The sequence below is a fragment of the Candoia aspera genome, chromosome 3, assembly GCF_035149785.1.
Source record: "Candoia aspera isolate rCanAsp1 chromosome 3, rCanAsp1.hap2, whole genome shotgun sequence".
Classification (NCBI taxonomy): Eukaryota; Metazoa; Chordata; class Lepidosauria; order Squamata; family Boidae; genus Candoia; species Candoia aspera.
In genome coordinates, this window is record NC_086155.1 from 112,712,519 (window position 1) to 112,733,085 (window position 20,567).

The following is a 20,567-nucleotide window of genomic DNA, read 5'->3' on the forward strand; positions in this document are numbered from 1 at the left end:
CTTTCAGACTCATAAAAAGTCCTGGCAGAACACTTAAGGAAGGTTCTCCAAGGGTCAAAAAAACATATGATGATACTCCCAATGTTTCATCCACCTGGATAAATAACTGTTCAAAGAACGGGGCAACAGAGGACTTTACAGAAGACAAGCATTGGCTACCAAAGGGAAAGTTTCTTCTGCTGATTATATGTTGCTGAATGTATTGTTGAAATGCCAACTATTTTAAACGAGACAAGTGCAGTCCTTTCTTCTTCAGCTCATGAGCTTCCCCAATTAAAACGTGAACAATGTTGGAAAAATAGTGTATATCCATGTCATTTAAAATAAAAGAAAATTTGCTATTACTCATAATTCTTACATTATATGCAACAGAATGTCTTTAAAGTCTTTAAAAATGTGAGATGACGACTTGGGATTTGAACTCAATGAATCAGCTTTGAATTGTGCATGATGTATCTTAAACAGGTTTTGGAAATTTATCAAGGATTAGTCATAGGTTATACTATAGCCTTTAATTATACTGAGCAAACATTTTTCTAGATTTATTGGAAAAGATAATAAATTAGTTCATATTACCATCTGTTAGCAATGGTCATTTACTTACTCATTTTGGTTGAAAGTTTTTGAAGAAAAGGGAAAAAACATTATACCACGCTCTTGGATAATTAATGCTCACACAGCTTTACTGTCCACTTTTGTCAAATCATGTAAAATAGGACAACAAGAAATTAATTTTTGTTTCTAGCTGCCAGGTTTACTATAGAAAAATATGGGAAAAGTACACTGTTCTTTTAGAACAATGATATTTAAAGGTGTAGAAAATAGTATTGGTTTAAGAATTAAGACAGCACCAAATACTATTGAACAATCCTTTAATTAAAGATAATTTTATTTTCATTTGATTTCTATCTTTTAATTCATACTAGCCAACTTAATACATTACTTACTCCAGCTAAAGCCTTTTGGGCTACATGTATTGAAAATGAATGTAAAAAATTCTGTTGTTTTGGTTTTGTATAATTTGGTTTTTTTTGTTCTTTATTTAATAGTAAAATAAAATAAAATGTTTCACTTCCCCTTTCCCTCACATGGCTTCTAAAAGTCATCCTGTCCTGCCTTGCTGCTGCCCAACCCCAACCCATTTGGGGTTGATCCTCAGTGTCCCTTCCATCTCCCCTCCTGTCCCCTCCCCCAATTACCTTACAAGCACAAAGTACCATTACTACAGAGATGACTGATAGTTTACGAATGGAAAGGAAGAAAAAACTAGGGTGGTTATCCTTTTGATTGTGCTGCCATCTAATCAAAAGAGAAAATATATGTTCAAACGAGTGATAGAGACTGTAAAAGTGAGAAGTTCTTCAGATGAGAGAACAAAAAAGAGAAAAAAGTTCTCATGGAGATGTAAAAATGGAAGCATAACTTCTCACCACAGAGGTTAAATATTTCATGAATAAAAACAGCTGTACGGTAGTAAAAGCAAGAGGAAATGCTGAATTTCTTAATACCTGCATTTCCAGGGGACAATTGGTTATAGCTGCTTCATTCTTATAATGAGCCCAGATTTGATTTACCTACCCCTCTCCAAAGTCAGCATTAGGACACATGCCTTCCTAATGTCATATGAGTCTGGCATTTTTATTTTTGGATGAGATATGCTCAGCACTTGTGAGTCATGTTTGGAAGCTTTTCTCTGTGTGGTCACTGACCTGAGTCTCCACTTCAGTTGGAATTTCTCGACAAAGGGTTGGAACTGCAGTAGGTTGGCCCTCTTCCTCGTCCAGGGCAAACCGTGCTTGAGGCAGCTCAGTCTGTTGTTCTACAGAGACTGCTGGAATCACTTTGTGTCCTGGTGTTCTGTCAGTGAGGTTCTCTTTATTTGGCTGCATCTGAAAGGTCCTCTCAAAGCAGCAGGGTTTTGCTAAGTCAGTCCCGGATGCTCTGGGAACCAGACAAGAGGGCAGTGTGCTGGACATCACCTGGTCTGAAAAACTAATTGGTTTCTTACCCTGATCCATAGGAGGCAGCAGGGAATGGTTGGATTCGAGAAAATCCATGTCTGTAAAGCTGCCCACCTCTTCATAGACAGGCTCTGAGTCAGCTGGCTCTTGCTGTCCTGAATCTTGATGCATTTTCATTGGCTGTAAGGGGTCAAGATAGTAAGTATGAGATTTCTTCCTTGGGCTTCAGAAAAAAAAGATTCTGGGTTCATGGTAGGCTGCCTGGACTTTGGGGCTTCAACTGAGAATCTTACCGTCCAGGTCTGAGGCTTAGCCAAACAACCTACCCAGAGATCTGTACACAGGCCTCCGAGTTCAACAGTATGAACACTTGGGATCGATCCAAACTAATACAAATTTTTCTTTGGCCTTCTGTTTTTGGTGGTCAACTGATCATTACTTTTTGCTAAACTGTTTTAGGTTCTAAAGGCCTCAGAGCTTTCTGCAAATATTTTTATCACCTATCTTACAAAGATTTATGAGTCTGAAGGCAGGTTCAGATCCTTCTCCTCCTCCTCTTCCTCCCCCTCCTGTAATTATTCTCCATTTAAGAGTTTTCCTCTTAAGGCATATTAAAGAATACAATTTTGTGGCAATTTTTGGAGATGCTCTGGGAGTTGCACCCAAAACTTCCAAAGTTGTTTGTAGTTCTGGAATGTCAAGTTGTGCACTTCTGAGTTAAGAACTGCCTTCATAGCCCAAACATTAATATAAGAATTTATATGGGATTTATAATATACTAAACTATGGCTAGATATGGAACAAATGCGCAAATACTTACAAAGAACATGGACAATGTCCTTCGAGTGTGTAAACGGTGCTGAACACACAAAAAAAGCAGACAGATGGAGCTGTAACAATTTATCCACAGGAAAGCAGGATAATAAACATTAGGACATAACCTAGAGAGTTTGGGAGCATTTAGAATAGTTCTTGCAAGAAACAGAGGCAATCTATCCTGAATGACACCAATTACTTGTGAAGTTGTTCTCCAGCCAACCAGGTTATGCAACGGATGCACTGAAGATTAAAATCTATGACACATCCATTTGTCAGAAAGGGCCTGCTTTGAAGGAAGAAGTTAAAGCCTTATTGCCAATAGTAGATGCTTGCTTCATGGGTGGTGGGGATGCTGATGGACAGGGAGTATTTATTAAAGTGGAACATAAAACCTAAGTGTTCCTTCTAATACTATTCAGACATAGCAATATTTCTCGAATGAGGAAATGCCTTTGCCATACATGCATCTAAACAGAAGTGCAAATCCAGAAATTATTGTCCTTGAAATTTGGCTTGAATGACAACAGCTTATATTCCAGAAGTTATGTAAAATGTTTTGTATTTAACATATTTTTTCCTATTTATACCCTGGCTTATCTATTTCCTATTTAGACAAACACTTCCATCTCTAGGTGTCTATGGGGGTGCAATAGGGGGGTTGGGAGGAGGAAAGGGACAAAATGTACATAACACCACAAAAGGAAAAGTTTGTGTTACGATGTTACCACACATGCTTTGTCATTTAGGCATCACCATGGTTAAGAAGGGACACCTAATGCTTACAGGCCTTGTTTGTTTTTGCATACTGTCTTAATACATGAACATAAACACATATTGTACAATAAAATGATGCTCCTTGAGCCCACATGAACTCATCATGACTGCCTGATGTATATATAACCCAAATAGCCATGTATGCTTTGCAGTTTGCTCTTGTTTCAAATTTTGGCCACCAAGTGGCACCTTACCAAGGTTTGATTAGCAGATAGCAAGATTGGATTAGTGCTGTCCCCATGCAGAGAAATCAGGGGCATGGTGCCAAATTTAGGCTTAGTCAAGTCAGAAGAAGAGTGTCGACGTAGGATGACTGGGCGGATGCTGTCATGCTGTATGAAAGGAAGGAAATAATTACTTGTTAGTAGCATGAACAGCATGACTTATTCATCCATTTCCTGCTCTCATGGACATATTTATAGCTTATAAAGATTGCCCACTTCTGGATTTTTTTTATATTCCTTAACTACTTTTAAACATCATATAAGGTCATCCATCAGTTTGGGGTACAGTATCATCAGTATCCATCAAAAGGTTACCTATTGCTGATAAGACTAAATGCAATAAAAATATTTTGCCACTGACCAAAGTTCTATAATTAACAATTCAGCGCCTGTGAATAAAATAGAGAAGCATAAGCAACCAAGGGTCAACCAAGGAAGAATTAAGCTTTTGGGAATACTGTGTCTCAATATTTAGAATCAGATTCCACCAAGTTAGTTATCTGTTCCTCAGGTTTTCTGTTATATAAGGTATGTTACAGTATATACCTTTTTTTAAAAAAAATTAAAGAGTGCATGAAGATGAAGGTTCTTCTTCAACGGGCAACCGGTGGCCTATAGGTATCCATTTTTCAGGCCCTCAGAACCCCACCAAAATTTGATAGCAGAATCCACAAATTCTCAGGATCACAATTTCCATCCTGTAAATCTCCGTAATTTTGCCCCTTAACTCCCTTCCCCAACTGACAAAAAGAGTCTAAATTCAAGCCCACTTATTCCAGCAATGCCAGTGTCATTGGCAATGCTGCCTATGGCTTTTGAAGTCCAAAGAAAATATTCCCAGTCACACACAAAAAGCCCACTCCTCTATCAAAAATATTTTTTCTGCTGAAAGCTATAACTAATTTGGACTTGGCCACATATTCTTTTTTAATAATCTTTATTGAAGAAGTTTTTTAACTGAATTAAAAACAGTACACATTCTGAATTAAAGAAGAATAAAGAATAGTAGTAAGAACGTGAAAAAGAAATATAGAAAAAGAAATAGAAAACAACAAAGGAAAGGGAAAGGGAAAGGGAAAGGATTCTACAGAAGCAGCTTCCAATCTTCTTGACAGTAGTTATACATTTCTATTTTACCCTCTGTCTCTAAGGTTATATCATAATTTCCTTCTTTCCATAAGCTACCCTTTCTAATCAGCAAACCCATAAATCACAAGTTCATTTTCCTGTTTTTTCAGCAAAAAGACCATAGGGCGTTCCTGTCACTAACAAATTTAGTTATCTTTCTATAATCAAAACAGTTAATTTTACCATCTCTGCTAGTTCTGTCATCTTCACCAACCAATCCTCCAATGTCAGTATTTCAGAGTCTTTCCATTTTTGAGCATATAATAGTCTCACAGCACTAATCATATAAAAATAATCTTCCAAGGCTTTTTTCTAATTGTCTGGTTTCAGTTGGATGTTGATCTTTAAAATTCTTAGTGTTATTGTATTTGAACCCCAAAATTTCTGGCTTAAGCGTGATTTGCTTAATGACCACAGTGATTCACTTAACAACCATGGTGATTCATTTAATGACCACTGCAAAAAAAAATCATAAAATCAGGTGCAGTCACACGATGTCTCGCTTAATGACAAATTTTCCGGTTCCTATTGTGGTTGTAAGCCGAGGATCTGTGATATTTCTGTGATCTTCAATAAATTTTGTTTCTTTAAATATTCATCAACCTTTACCAGGGAAATTTCTTCTCCTTTATATAATTTAGAGTAATATTGATGAAATATTTTTTGCATCCTTAAATTATCGGTTATTATGGTAATATAATCTTAATATCATTTTTTCTCTTTTTCTTTCCTCAATTTAAATGCCAACCGTTGCCCTGGTTTATCTGCAAATTCATTTTCTTTATAATTCATTTTTACCTCCATTTGTCTTAGTGTTAACAAAGACAACTGCCGTTGTAAAAGTTTAATTTGTTGTGAAATAATTTGGGGGGGGGGGTTCTTTAATTTTCTTTCATTTTTACCTGATCTAAAATTGACTGTTTTTTCTTTTCTCTTTTTGTTGAGTTTGCTATTATGCTGTATGAAATGTCCTCTCATAAAAGCTTTACTTGCATCCCAAACCATTCTTATATCCGTACCTTTATTAAGATTATTGTCAAAAAATTCTTTTAACTTCTTTTTACAGTCATCCATTACTGTTTCTTTCTGCAACAATGTTTTGTTAAACTTCCATCTAAAGGAGCTGGTTTTCCTTTTAAGTACTAAAGTCACTGGATTATTGTTTGAAAAAGTCTTTGACAATATCTCCACTCTGTGAACATTAGTAGCCAAATTCCTAGATATCCAAAACATCAATTCTTGAAAAAGATCTGCGTCCTTCAGAAAAATAAGCATATTCTTTTGCATCACCATTTTTGTGTCCCCATGGATCTACCAGCTCTAAATTGTCCATCATGTCAAAAAAAGAACTTTTGGTAGTTTCCCTTGAATTGTTTTAGTATCTTTCTCAGAGGTTCTGTCCTTTTGAGGACAAATTACTCCATTCCAGTCACCCATTAAACACTAATTTTCATATGGTAAGTACTTTGTAAAAGGTAACTTTGTCTTCATTTGAGGCATAAATTCTCATTTTTGAAGTCTTGGCCCCACGCAAAGTAGCTTCCACCCCCACGTATCTGCAATAGTCATCAGTCAATATCAGTTCTGGTTGTAATTGGGTTTATATACAAAACAACTTCATTTCTCTTTTTAATTTCTGGTGAAATAAATTCTTCACCCAGATTTTTGCAAATCAAATATATCCTTTTTTCTAATACGTGTTTCTTGCAAACAGGCTACATCTTGTTTCAATTTTTTAGAATAAAGAAGTAATTTCCTTCTTTTTTGAGGAGAATTTGCTTTATTTATATTCCATGTTAGGCATTTATAATCCATATTTATGCCAAAAAAACAGAGAAACATCAATAGAGATAGTGCTTAATGTGGTGGTCTCTCCCTCAGTTTCTTGTTGTAGGTGTTCAGAGTCCAGAATGCTAGGGCCTTTTGTCATTTCCACTTGCATTTCTTCTGATTCCCTTTTAAACTTTTGTAAAAATTCTCTTGCTTTTTGGACTGAGTTAAATCTGAACCTCTGTTGTTTAAAAGTGAAGATCACTCCTTCCAATTTATCACATCAAAATGGTATCATTTTCTGTTTGTCAGTCAAAAAGAAATACTCTTTCTGTTTGCACAGTATTCTAATTGGAATTTCTTTAAGTACAATCATATCTGCATTGTTAAAGTCTGGTAGTAAAATGCTGCTGCAAAACTTGATCTCTGGTTTTCTTTCTGTCCAAGTGCACAAGAATATCCCTTGATACATTTCTTAATTTTGCAAATCACATATTGATTCTATAAACTTTATCAATTTCTATCTCCATATCATCTTCACTCTATTCCAGAAAGTTTGTTAAAGACTGAACAACATTTTATCTAGTGACTTCTCCAGGATCCTCTGGAACTGCTCTAAGTCTCAGGCAGAATTATTTTTCTCTCAATTCCAATAATGCTAGATTGTCTAAGTCCTTTTCCATCTCTCTGTTTTACTTTCTAAATTTTCTACTTTGTCATTAATTTGTTTAACTTCTCCAAGGTGCCTTATAGATTCATTTTTTTTTACTTCTTTCATCTTCTCTTTCATCCTTAAAAACCGATTTTTCAATTCTCTCTTCTAACACAGCCCGCTCACTTTTAACAGATTTGACCAGATTCAGATACCTGCTTTTCCATCTCTTCAAACAATTTTTGTAATATTCTGGAGTAATTCACTTTTCTGTCAGTTGCTCTAACGAACCTTTTCTTCCCTCACCCTGCTTTGCAGCTTTTCTAGTGGTCACAATTTTTAAAAAATGTATAATCTAAAAGTAAAAGTAAATCAAAGCTGAAGGTAAAAGGCAGGCTTCTCTTTTTTTTCCTTGTTCGCTTTTTTATCCCTTTAAGGCTTTAGTCCATTCTGTCTTTCTGTAGTTTTAATGACACAGTCCGTCTCATATTACACTTATCTTCTTATTTTGTGACTTCCACCAATTATCTTTTCTGTTTGATATCAAACAATCAATGTTCCCAGGAAGGTCTGGTCTGTTAAGCACTTTCGCCAAAATCTTTATCTTTCCGTTTATAACTTTCTTAGTCAAAATCTTGATCAAGCTCTTTGCTGTTGTTTTGAAGTCTTTTAAAAGTATTATTTTCCTCTTTTTTTCACTTTCTGTAATTTGAAAGGAAGGCTGACTCATTGAGAAGCTCTTTGTCCTGCTGTTTCCAAAGACTGTAAATTGATTATATCCCAAAGTGATTAAGAAAGTGAGGATTGGTCATACTTAGTATCCTTTAAAAGATCTCCCATGACCCCTAGATGCTCTACGCATGAGAAGACCGCAAGACTTCCATCCCGCAGTCTCCTCCAGAGGAGCAGCTGCCCAGGATGCAAGTGGGCAATCTTTTGTTCTCTATTTGGAAAGACTTTCAGTAGCCAGAAATACTACTGGCAGCATTCACTTTGCTGTGCAGTCTCCACTACATTGGAGACATCTAGTACACCATTAGAACCTCACCCAGAAGCTGGACTTGGCCACATATTCTTCAGGTAACTGAGAGCTTTTCAATGTATTTATCTTTTTAGGGGTTTTTTTTTTTTTTTTACAGCAGATAGGCTTAAAGGAGTCAGAAACACCTTTTATCCTGTTTTTGCATCTCTCATGGTCACTGTAAAACATCATCTTCTGAGAATGGGGTTTACAACTCAAGGTCCTGTACCTGTAATTTGCCTTGGTCAACTTTGGGCTGGGAACAGATCTATCCAGGCAGACACTAAACACATCTATGAACACACTATAGTCTTCATCAGCACATCATAAAAAAAAAAAATTACCTCATGATATGCCAAAACCATTTTCCAATTTTCCATTAAAAATGCTATGCAAATGTATTTCCTCAACTTTTACAATTGATCAAAAAAGGACTTCTTTACTCACTGGAGAAACAATTGAAATATCTTTGTTGGGTACAAGGTTTGGGATTTCTGTTATTTCATATTTTCAAGTTATGCAATAAATTAATATAGCATCCTTATTATGATATTCATTTTCTTCTGTATTCTGATTGTGTATCTCCTAATTGGTGGGATGCAGGCATCAATATGTTGGCTTGCAAGACAGTCTCTAAATTAAAGATCCTAGCTTGCATAGAATAGTATGAACATCCTTGGTGTAAAACTGAACTTTGTTTGTAAGCTGTCCAAAATCTGCCAAAACTGATCAGTATTGGCCATATCATTAGCAAGAATGCTGTGCGTAGCACAAGTATGATTAAGGCTGGTATACTACTCTATGCCTTCTTTATCTTACTAAAAAGCCTTATGTGAGAGCCTCAATTGACCAAAGCCATGATGGGTGTCAGAAGTCATTCAGGCCCACTGGTGTTGACCGTGGCATATGGAAGAGTAACTAGCACAGCACAAATTAATGAAAGAAATGAAAGAGAAAAGTAGGCTGTGCATCTGTGATACTAAGAGAAAAGAAAACCATAATAGGTTAGAATGAAAATGGACTGATCTTATGGCATGGACTGAGTCATACATTCAGAGAAATTACAAGTGTAGGTTTAATTTTGAATGAAAGTGCTACTATGTATGTCAAAAAGTATGAACTGGTATCATCTAGATTGTTTTGGATATGTATGGAACTAAGAATTCATAGGCTGGCAATAGTTCCATTTTCCACTACTATTAATGAAGATATTGGAAGAACCAGAAATGAGTTTTGGGAAAAATTGGACAATATTCTGAAAGAATGTGATTAAGGGGGAAAATTTATTGTTAGGTGACATGAACAGACAAATGAAATGAGACAAGAGAGTGATTGGACCATTCAAGAGATCCAAGAGTGAATGAGAATTGTGATTGTTTGGCAAGTATCTCCTTAGAAAAAATCTGTTTCAGATACATGATTTAAGCGTAAGTCTCTTTTTATGCATATACATGACTTATGTTTTGTCATTTGCCCCCTCTTGACTCCCTACTCCTGTGGATGCCCTTGGGGCTAGCTGAACCTGCTGTTGCTTTGGTGTTGATGTGTTTGTTTTTAATATGTATACTTCAATAAAAATACGAATTACTATTATTTTTCATCTTATTTCAAAACATGCACTTTATTTAAAATAGTTGACTATTATTCTGGTATTTTTTTATTTAGGAGTAAGCTGTACCTGTTTAATTAGGAATAAGAACATACCCATCATGCTTTTCCCCTTCTGGGTAAGCAATATTATGCAAAACTCTGTTTTAGCCCACAACATCTGGAGGATAGTAGGTTAAGGATGGCTGTTTAACTGCATTAAACAGTGCAATAGTGAAAATAATGGGGTCTGCTGCAGTTAAGTGACTTTAAGAGTTGAATAGGGCAGTTGTGCTCACAGTGTTTTGATTACACCAATTTTACTGGCTGGGTTTACAAAACAAAATGTTAAAAAAGCATGCTGGACCAAAACAAATAAAGTATATTATGTTTGATGGCCTGGCACAGCATGTTTTTTGAACAAAGACATTTTGTTTTGTAAGCCTGCTAAGAAAATGGGTGGGCGTCCTACAACCATAAACTATTAAAAACCATTTTAGCCTACTGTGTGACAATAGCAACTGTGTTTCCTAGAATTTCTGCAACATAAATATTTGCAATATTTTTTCTCTCTGTATAAACTATGAGATCTAAAGACTTGCTTACTTATTCTACATAAAACTTATTTACTTAACAATATTAGTTGGCAGTGTAGTTCTGAATTAAAAGCACTTTAATAATAATACATTGTTTTCCCCATCTGTAAAATTTTCAAGCTTTAAAATAAAAGTTAAAAAGCAATCCACTTTAAAATGGGTTCAAAATTTCTTTTATGAATCTACAATACATGATGATTTACTATAGAACCATCTCTAAATAAACTAGTTTTCTTCCAATTTTTGATTATGCACAGGTGTCACATTTGAAATTTAACTTTGAAATGTGGACAGAATGGGATTGTTAAGCCCTGTTTGGCATTATAAAAAGTTGTTGAGTTTTGTTAACTACAAATCCCCAAATTTGGTTTCTACCTAGAATTTATGCCAGACTTTTGTACCATTTTGTCCCTCTCACCCTATTTTTTATCACCCTTTTTTTTAGAAAACTTTATTAAAGCATTTTCAAAATATAAATAAAAACTGAAAAGATTGAAACAAAGAAGCCTACAAAGAAAAAGAAACAGAACTAAAAAGGTGCGAAAAAACAAAACAAACTAGTTCAAAGTGACTTACGACTTTCCACAACAAAGATATACATAAATCAATATCAATATCTTACTCCAATTCATATTGTAGTAAACATTATTTCTATAAAGCATTTAAATTCTCATTATTACATTCCTTTCTAAAACAAAGTTACCCTCCCAATTAAAGAAAAACATATAAAGTCCCTTCAAACATAATTTGAAACCTAATATAGTAACAAACACTATCCTTCTTTACTATAATTTGCTCCTATCTGCCAACTAAACTAACAAAAAATAACCTAATTATATACTAATTAAGAAATAAACAAATTTAAACAATTATCAAAATGAAGCAAAACATTTAAACTACAACAAAATAATCTACCAACTTCTTATTCATAAAATTAAAGAAAAAAATAACATTGTTGATACTCTTTAACCAGAAACGTAAGAATTGTCCAAACAGCATAAACATTTATCTAAACCCCTAAAAAACCATCCTGATAACCACATTTAAACAATAACCTAGGCATTTACCAAAAATGTAAGAATTTTCAAAACAGCATAACCATTTATCCAAACCTTTAAGAAACCATCCTGATAAACACATTTAGACAATTACCCCACTTCAAAATAAACCAAGGCATTTACATGTCTCAGGATTATGTACAGAGCTTTCTTCTTGTCAATTTCAAAGTCTACAACCTGCTTTAAAAAAACCCAAATATTTGTCCAAAATCTTCCAGCCTCTAGAATTTAATTCTCTTCCTTGATCATGTTGTGGTGTCAACACAATCCTCCTATCTTCAGCTTTCCACAACTCAATTTTCCTTTGACTATTTAAATGTAAATCTCCAATTCTCATCTTTTTCTTTGGAGAAGCCACTTTACTCTTAAGATAGTTTTCAGCCTTATCAGTTTCTCTCAATTCTTGTGACAATTTGGACTCCAGAAATTCTGAGAAATGCTCCAAGACTTGAATAACAGCATTGTAGAGATCTTTGAATATCAAAATAATTTCCTCCATATTTCTTAACAGTAAGATAGATTATGGTGCCCTCTAGTGCCTCAGGCAGGTAAAGTCATGGGAGACTTCTGGTGGTGGATAATGGCCGACTAAACTATTCCTTTGATCTCCAGGCTGGGATTGTCAATGTGGCATTCATTTGGTGGCTCGGGCAGGACCTTAGAGCCCCAAAATATTCTCTGGGAAAGGAGAATTCCAGGAATCATTCCTTGTGCCTTCTGGACAGCTGCTTCTTGCCGGAGGATCGCAGAACGGCATCCCAGCAACTGAACGGTGAGCGAACAGCTGAGAAGCGGGATTGCCATCTTTTCCAAGCTGCACTGAAGCCGATTAACGGACATTAGCTCCGACCAACCCACTTCTAAAATCACCTTCTTTACTATTGAAATATTGAATTTAAGAGGCTCTCTCCAGTACAGAAATACTGCTTCTCTTGGTTAACTTTTCATTATTTTTGAGATCTCCTTCTTTTTGTGTTTTAACTGCTTTAAAGGACTGAAATTAGAGCAAGCAATCCAAAAGTTAAATTGCTTTATTAAAACTTTTTTTTAAGGGATTACATATTGTGACTATTTTTTTATTTTTTACTTCTTAATTTTTTAGCTTAAATTTTTTTTCTAAGTAAAAGATTTTGCCGGATTTGGGGCTGGTCTTTTTTTAGACGCTGCAGTATTGCTGCAGTTGCTTTTTCAAGCTATGATTGGCTACTTTCCTTAAACACTGATATAGAAAGACTTTCAATTTCAACTTGTGGCTTTGTAACTGGATACTTTGTTATTAGAAACTCCCCCCCTTCAGTTACTTTTACTGAAGTCATCTTTCATTTTAATTACCACTGGTGGTTACTAGAGGGAGCCAAAGTACTAAATTTTAAAGTATTGAAGCATTGAAGATACACACACACACACACACACAAAGAAAAAAGGGGGAAGAAGAAAAAGTTAAAATTATGGCTGCTAGAAGATTACAAAGGCATGGTTCTGGCGAATTTGACTGGTTGAAGGACATGTTTGAGGAGTTTACAGCTAAATGTACACAGTCTATCACTCAATCTTTGAGGAGCTTGAGAAAAAGGTGGATACAAGATTTACTGATTTGAGAAAAGACTGGAGCAGAAATGAGAGAAAACAGAAGGAGGAGTGAAGAAAGTAACTAGCAGAGTTACTAGCAGAGTATTGGAAAGTGAAAGGGAGAAGGAGCTTGATAAAATCGCACTGCTGGAATTAAGGGATAAAGAGTTTTGTTTAAGGCTTGGGAGGATCCCTGAAGTTAAAGAGGAAAATCTCAAACATAAGATTCCACAAGCTCTGGTGGCCCTAATTGAATGGGAAGATGATAAAATGATGGAGGAAATAGAGAAAGTCTTTCACATTAATTCAAGATATGCAGCTGTAAATAATAAGCCAAGAGATGTCCTGGTTCAGTTTGCTAGGAGGAAGACAAGATAATTGGTTTTACAAGCTCATTTTGATTCTAAACTCAACATTGACAATGTGGATATAACTGTACTGAAAGAAATTCTTGTGAGAATTTTAAGAAAGAGAAAATAAATAATATACTTTTTAAACTGATGTTTTGAAAAAGAACAGGATCCCCCTTGGCTGGGAAAAATTGGAAGGAGTAAGTTTCACTTACCAACAGCAAAGGTTTAGATTAACTTCAATCCCTAAAGATTTTCTTCTTAAGTATGGAACTAAGTTGGAGCAGGATGCAACTGATGAGGTTGCATCTGGAACTAAACAAATGGATTCCACAAAATAAGATGAGGAGATGGGTGCTACATCTAAAGACTTTGGTGGTTTGCTTTCATAAAAATGGCCTTGAATTTTCTTACATGGAATATAAATGGGGCAAATGCCCCTCAAAAAAGAATTTTTTTTTCACTATTTGGCAAAATTGAAACATGTGATATGTTTATAAGAAACTCATATAAAGAAAACAGATATAAAATATTTGATAAATAAAAATTTGGGACAAGAATTTATTTCAGCAGGTTTGAAGAAAATTAACAGCCTTGTAACATATGTTAAACGATATTTGAAGCCATGTTTATTATTAGCTGATGAGCATAGTAGATATGTAGAGTTGAAGTGGAACTTATAGACTTAAATCTATTATTGTGGGCTTATACATACCACTTGAAGATAAAATTAAAATTTTTATGCAACTTCTGAATGAGTTGTCATCCTTCTGTTGGAAGCCCTGGCAAATCCAGCATTAGCTTGTGAATTAGCATGTAAATTGAGTTGTCCCGCAATGCAACTCTGAGGAAACTGTTTGTTGCTACTCCCACTTCTTCTCTCTCTTTCCTTCCTTCTTCTTCCACCCAGGGAAAAAGCAAGCATGCTGCTCTGCTCTCCATTCATCAGGGCCATGTGCTTGGGCCTTGATTTGCCCCTTTCTTTCACACAGCCCTTGGCAGCAAAATAGGGCTAAGGGTTTAGGGAAAACTAAGTATTTAAAAAGAAAAGAATAATAAAGGAACTTCATCTTTTCCACCAAGATGGATGTAACAGAAGCAACAATAAAGTCAGTAAGAAATTCTTTTTCTTATCTTAACCTAATCTATCTAAGCATGTGATTCTTTAGGCTTGGGAGGGCTGTGTGTGTAAGATCAATAACCTGTAATTCTCTGGCATGCTCAATGAAGCTATCTAAGATAATTTTCTTTTTCTGTGCCAGCTTCTCAGCTGTGTTATTGTCATGTTCACTGTTTCAATGTGCATTGTACATCGTAACATTTTGCATGTCAAGCTAAGTTGCTGATGCGTGTTCTGTCTAAGAGGGGGCTGTGAAATCCTTCTGCTGGGTTTGTTATGTGTGTTCAGGGGAATGGAATGTGTTTGGGTTATATACTGTGTTCAAGGTTTTCTTCCCAGGACATCAGCAGAACTCGTTACCAGCACCTGGGCTTGGGGAATTTGAAACGGTTGGGCAAGGGGAGGGATTACGTTTGTACCGAGGGTTTTTAGTTTGTATTTGGCACGCTTTTGCTCATTCTCAGCTTTCTCTGTATTTGCATACTATTCTTTAATAAACCAGATATTCTTAAGCTCCTGCTTCTGAGTCTGAGTCTGTTAGGATAGGCAATCGTTACATAAAGCTGAGAATCCCAAATTTTTACCATTAGCCTCTTTCCAGATTTGAACTGTGAGGTAGTGGAGCTAGCAATGACAGAGCCTAAATCCAAGACTGGTGGTAGTGGTGAAACGAGTGAGGGGGTGCTGGATTCCACGGTTAAAAGAACCGAGATGAACTCTACCCCAGAACTATGTGAGGACCAGGAGGGTTCAAGTTCCGGCTCGGATGGAGAGGAGGCTGGAGAAGGAAGGGCACCCGAAACCACTGGAGTGTCGCCAGGCAAGCTAATCACCTGGGATGAGGCGCAGGGACCTTTACCAGGGACATCCAGGACGTCTTGGAAGCAGCGACACCCATTATCCCCAACAGTTGTAAGGATGCCGGGGAGGCAGGTGGATGAATGAGGGAAGGAGGACTCTCAAACCCCTGAAAGACTAAGGGTGATGGAGGCGAAGATGGAGTCGATGGGGTATATGTTCAAGAAATGGTCAATGGCATGGGGGCCCCAGATGAGGAGCGAAGGGGAATCAAGCATCCGTCGCCTTCTCCCCCCCTCCCTGTGGCGCCACCGCTGGAGAGAGGCAGGAGACAGCACAGGGCAGAGGCGAGACCTCCCTGAGTTCGGCTCACGAAATCCCCGCCTCGAGATCGGAGATCCCCAGCAAGCAGGGGTGCGAGTGGGCGACCAGATGTGGGACGGGGGCTGCCTGGAGCGGGAGTGAAAGACTTTGGCGTCAAATTTGATCGGGATCCAACTAAGTTGTCTTTTTTCCTCACCAATGCAAAGAGTTATATGGATGAATTCGGGCCGTATTTCCGTTCAGAAAGAGCCAAAGTGAATGCCATTGCCAACAAGTTGAAAGGGAGAGCAGCTGACTGGTATGTTCAGTTATGCGAGGGTGAAGCCCCTGAACTGGAGGAGTTCGAAGAATTCCTGTGGGCATTGAAGTTGCACTTCGTAGACCCCTTAGCCAAGGAAAGAGCAAAAAGAGCTTTAAAGGAGCTCAGCCAGGGGCAGCGGTCAGTAGCAGACTATGCCCTGGAGTTTAAGGCTTTGGCTGGGAAGATTGAGGACTGGTCCCAATCTACATTAATAGAGCATTCAAAGAGGGTCTGAATATGGAGGTCCTGAGGTGGGCGTTGGGCAGAGAACACCCAGACACCCTGTATGAATGGATACAGCTGGCCGGGAAGGCTGAGCATGCTCAAGAGACCTTTTCGCAGGCAAAGAGGGCGGCAAGGCAAGCGGCGATCGTCAAGGGAACTTGAACCGCGGCAGCGGCTGTGAAGCCCGGGTATCGAACCTGGGAGGAGGAGAGAGCGTGGCGTTATGCCAAAGGCCAGTGCCTCCGGTGTGGGAAGGAGGGCCACAGGGTGGGTGCTTGCCCCAAACCCAAGGCGGTGGAGCGGTCAGGAAAACCGGCAGGCAAATCACCATCATTCACCAGGAAAATGACAGCAGCCAAGGGGGAGACCGAGGTTGAGGAGGTACCCTATTTTGGGGTAGAGGAAGAAAGCGATCCTAAAGAGCCGGCGGGAAACGCCAGCCACTTGCTCTGAAAAGCGCCTGTGGGCAGGTGGTGGAGGATGGGCGTGAAGATGTCTTGGTGAGTGCTAACTGTCCCACGCTGAACGTGAAGGTAAAGTTGGGATCTCACACGAAGACTGTTGAGGTTTGGGCGCTGATTGACTCGGGGTGCTCAAGATGCTTAATGCAGTGGTTGCTGCTTTGGACTTACCCAGCTTTCCCCTTCAGCAACCCATGGTTTTCACCCAATTGGATGGTTCAGAAGCAGGGTGGGGGGACCAGTGATCCATTTCACAGGCATGGTGGCGTTGCAAATAGGTAGCCACCGTGAGGGGATGCAGTTTGTAGTGGCCCCTGTAGGTCATCCCTTAGTCATCCTAGGGATTCCATGGTTGGTCCAAAGAAACCCCTACATAAACTGGGAGCACAGGACTCTATTTCAGTTGGGTTTTACCAAGCCCCTACCACGGACCAAGTTCCTGGTGCTGCGGTGGGGAGGGCTGCGGCGGCCACCCCAAGTTTCGTGGGGACCCCTCTGGAGGGATTGCTGGATAGATACCAGGAGTTTGCTGATGTGTTTGGGGAGATGGAAGCAGACCAGCTCCCTCCTCATCGAAAAACTGACTGTGCGATAGAGCTGGTCCCCAACGCTCAACTGCCCAAGCCGAAGATTTATGCAATGACTCAGAAAGAGCTTGAGGCGCTCAGGGACTTTGTGGATAAAAACTTGGCCAGGGGATTTATAGAACCAGCGAACTCTCCAGTTGGAGCCCCTGTCCTGTTCCGGGACAAAAAGGATGGCACGTTAAGACTCTGTACAGATTATTGCGGGTTAAATGCGGTCTCAATATCAAACAAGTACCCTCTGCCGTTAATCAAAGACATGTTAACCCATCTGTCAAAGGGCAAAATTTTCTCCAAGTTGGATTTGCGGGAAGCCTATTTCCACATCCGCATTCGGGAGGGGGATGAGTGGAAGACTGCTTTTAATTGTCCATTGGGTTCCTTTCAGTACAAAGTCCTGCCTTTTGGGTTGGCGGGAGCACCCGGGGTGTTTATGCAATTACTTAACGAAGTGTTACATGAACATTTGTTTAAAGGGGTATTGGTGTATCTGGATGATGTTTTGATTTACACGGAGACTGAAGAAGGGCATGAATGCCTCATTAGGCAGGTGCTCAAAAAGCTTAGGAGTGCAAAACTGTATGCCAAACTGTCTAAATGTGAGTTTCACAAAACTCGACTTTACTATTTGGGGTATAGGATTTCTGACAAGGGAATTGAGATGGACCCCGAAAAAATTCAAGCGATATTGGGGTGGGAACGCCCATGCACTAGAAGGCAATTACAAAGTTTCCTCGGATTTAGCAACTATTACCGCCAGTTCATCCAGGGGTTCGCTGAAATTGCCTTGCCCCTTACCGATTTGCTACAAACAAAGGGGTTGGGGGACACACACAAGGTGAAGAACCCGGGGGCAGTACTCAATTGGACACTGGAATGCCAGGCAGCTTTCGAAAAACTTAAAAGCCTTTTCACTGCTGAACCCATTTTGCAGCACCCAGATCCCACACGACCCTTTGTGGTTCAAGTGGATGCTTCTGATTTTTCAATTGGGGTGCTTTTGCTGCAAAAGGATTCTGACAATCACTTGAAGCCTTGTGCTTATTTGTCCAGGAAATTTTCTGAGACCGAAAGGAGGTGGCATGTTTGGGAGAAGGAGGCTTTTGCAGTAAAGGCAGCCTTGGAGGCATGGCACCACCTCTTAGATGGAGCTAAATGCCCTTTTGAGGTTTGGACTGACCATAAAAATTTAGAAGCGCTCCGCACCCCCCGGAGACTCAGTCCTAAACAGATTCGCTGGGCTCAATTTTTCAGTCGTTTCGATTTCCAGCTGAAATTTATCCCAGGTAAGAAGAACTTCCTTGCTGATGCTCTTTCTAGGTTACCCCAAGATTCTGTTCACGCGACTGAGATTGTGGGTACTGTGTGGACGGAGCCACAGCTGGGTCTCCAGGCTGTGACACGCAGCCAAACCCGGGCACAGCTGCCTCAGACCCCAGTGGTACCGGCACAGAGGACACATTCCCTCTCAATTGCAACAACAGTTTCTCCAGGCACTGAAATCTGATACTTGGTTGCAGGCAAACAGAGACAATGTTTCATTTGACAGTGGGTTAGCTTGGAAACAAAATCGCCTCTACGTGCCTGAACAGTTACGGGCTGAAATTCTGACCTGTTCTCATGATGATAAGGTGGCTGGGCATTTTGGGTTTGTGAAAACGTTGCACCTGGTTAGGCGGCAATTTTGGTGGCCCACTCTGAGGCGTGATGTGAAAGACTATGTGGCTTCCTGCACTGTGTGTGCCATGTCAAAACATAAAGGGGGAAAAAAGCAAGGGCTCCTGCAGCCAGTGGCGAGCCCATCCCGCTCTGCTCCATCTCAGTGATTCTAGCAGGCCACTAAATTGGTTTCACTATTGAAGTTGGTGTTTAATGGGGGATTGGAATGGAGTTATTTCCCCATTGATCAATAGAAGATCTGAGAAACAAATTAAAATTAAACAAGGGAAATTATCAAAGTCTTTTTTTGATTTGATGGATAATTTGGTATTGGTGGATTCTTGGAGATGTAAAAATGAACTGGCAAAGGATTATACTTTTTATTCAGAGAAACATAAATCTTTTTCAAGAATTGATATGATATGGATTTCAAGGGACCTGATAAATAAAGTCTCTACAGTGGATATTTTACCAAAGACTTTTTCTGATCACAATCCTGTAAGTATGACAATAAAAAAACATTTCGGGTATACAGATGGAGATTGAATGAATCTATTTTACAAAAAGAAAAGGTTCTGGAAGATTGTAAAAGGAAATTAAATGGATTTTTTAAATATTAACTTGGATAAAGAAACAGATTTAAAAACTGTGTGGGATACTAGTAAAGCAGTTATGAGGGTGCATTTTATCTACCATAACTGTTGTCTTAAGAAGAAATCTCAACAAAAGTTACAAACGATTTTGGATCAAAGTTGAAAGAAAGTGACTTACAGAAAAAACCAACAGATAATAATATTGTGTATGAACTTAAGTTATCCCATCAGCAATTGTCAATGTTGACTGTGAAAGAAATAGAAACAAAGATAAAATATGTTAAACAGAGATGTTTTGAATTTGCCAATAACCCAGGAAGATGGTTAGCATATAAATTGAGGAAAGAAAGAGAAAAAAAATGATATTAAAGATTCAAGAAGGAAATGTGGAATTATTGGATAATGAGAAGATTAAGAAAGCATTTCATATTTTTTTCTCTAACCTACAGTATACAAAAAAACAAGAAGTTTCCTTGGAAAAAATTGATGAATATCTGAATAAACAAGATTTACCAAAAGTTTTACAGTCACAGAAACTAATACTGAATAACCCTATAACTACTTTTGAAATAGTTGAAGCCATAAAAAGAACTAAATTGGGAAAAGCACCAGGACCTGATGGTTTATCTGCACTATATTATAGATGTTTTGAGGATCAGATTCTTTAACCTTTTAAAAGACTTGTTAATTCTATCTTGTTAGGTTCCGCAATGAAAGATGCTAACATTGCACTCTTACCAAAGGAAGGGCAAGACTCTTCTTTAATTATGAATTATAGATCAATTTCATTGCTGAACAATGACTATAAAATATTCGATTCATTACTGGCTGAAAGAATGAAGAAAATTCTACAGGAGTTCATTCACCATGACCAATGTGGGTTCTTACCTAAAAGACAGCTAAAAGACAATGTAAGAGTTGTTTTGGACATTACAGAATATCTATGATATTATAATGAGTGTCAGGCGGCTCTTCTTAGATGCAGAGAAAACC

The 20,567-nt window shown here is 38.2% G+C and overlaps 1 protein-coding gene across 2 annotated transcripts in view; it reads right to left on the bottom strand.

The window, feature by feature from the left end:
* Positions 1 to 1,617: 1,617 nt before the first annotated feature.
* ARAP3 (ArfGAP with RhoGAP domain, ankyrin repeat and PH domain 3) overlaps positions 1,618 to 20,567 on the bottom strand; it is an 87,215-nt gene continuing 68,265 nt past the window's right edge. For both annotated transcript variants that reach the window (XM_063298634.1, XM_063298633.1), the window contains 3 exons: positions 3,749 to 3,886; positions 2,782 to 2,820; positions 1,618 to 2,141 (listed from right to left, as the gene is read on the bottom strand). In XM_063298634.1, the coding sequence (XP_063154704.1) occupies positions 1,674 to 2,141; positions 2,782 to 2,820; positions 3,749 to 3,886 (645 nt within the window). In that variant the 3' untranslated portion in view covers positions 1,618 to 1,673. The remainder of the gene's footprint in view (positions 2,142 to 2,781; positions 2,821 to 3,748; positions 3,887 to 20,567) is intronic.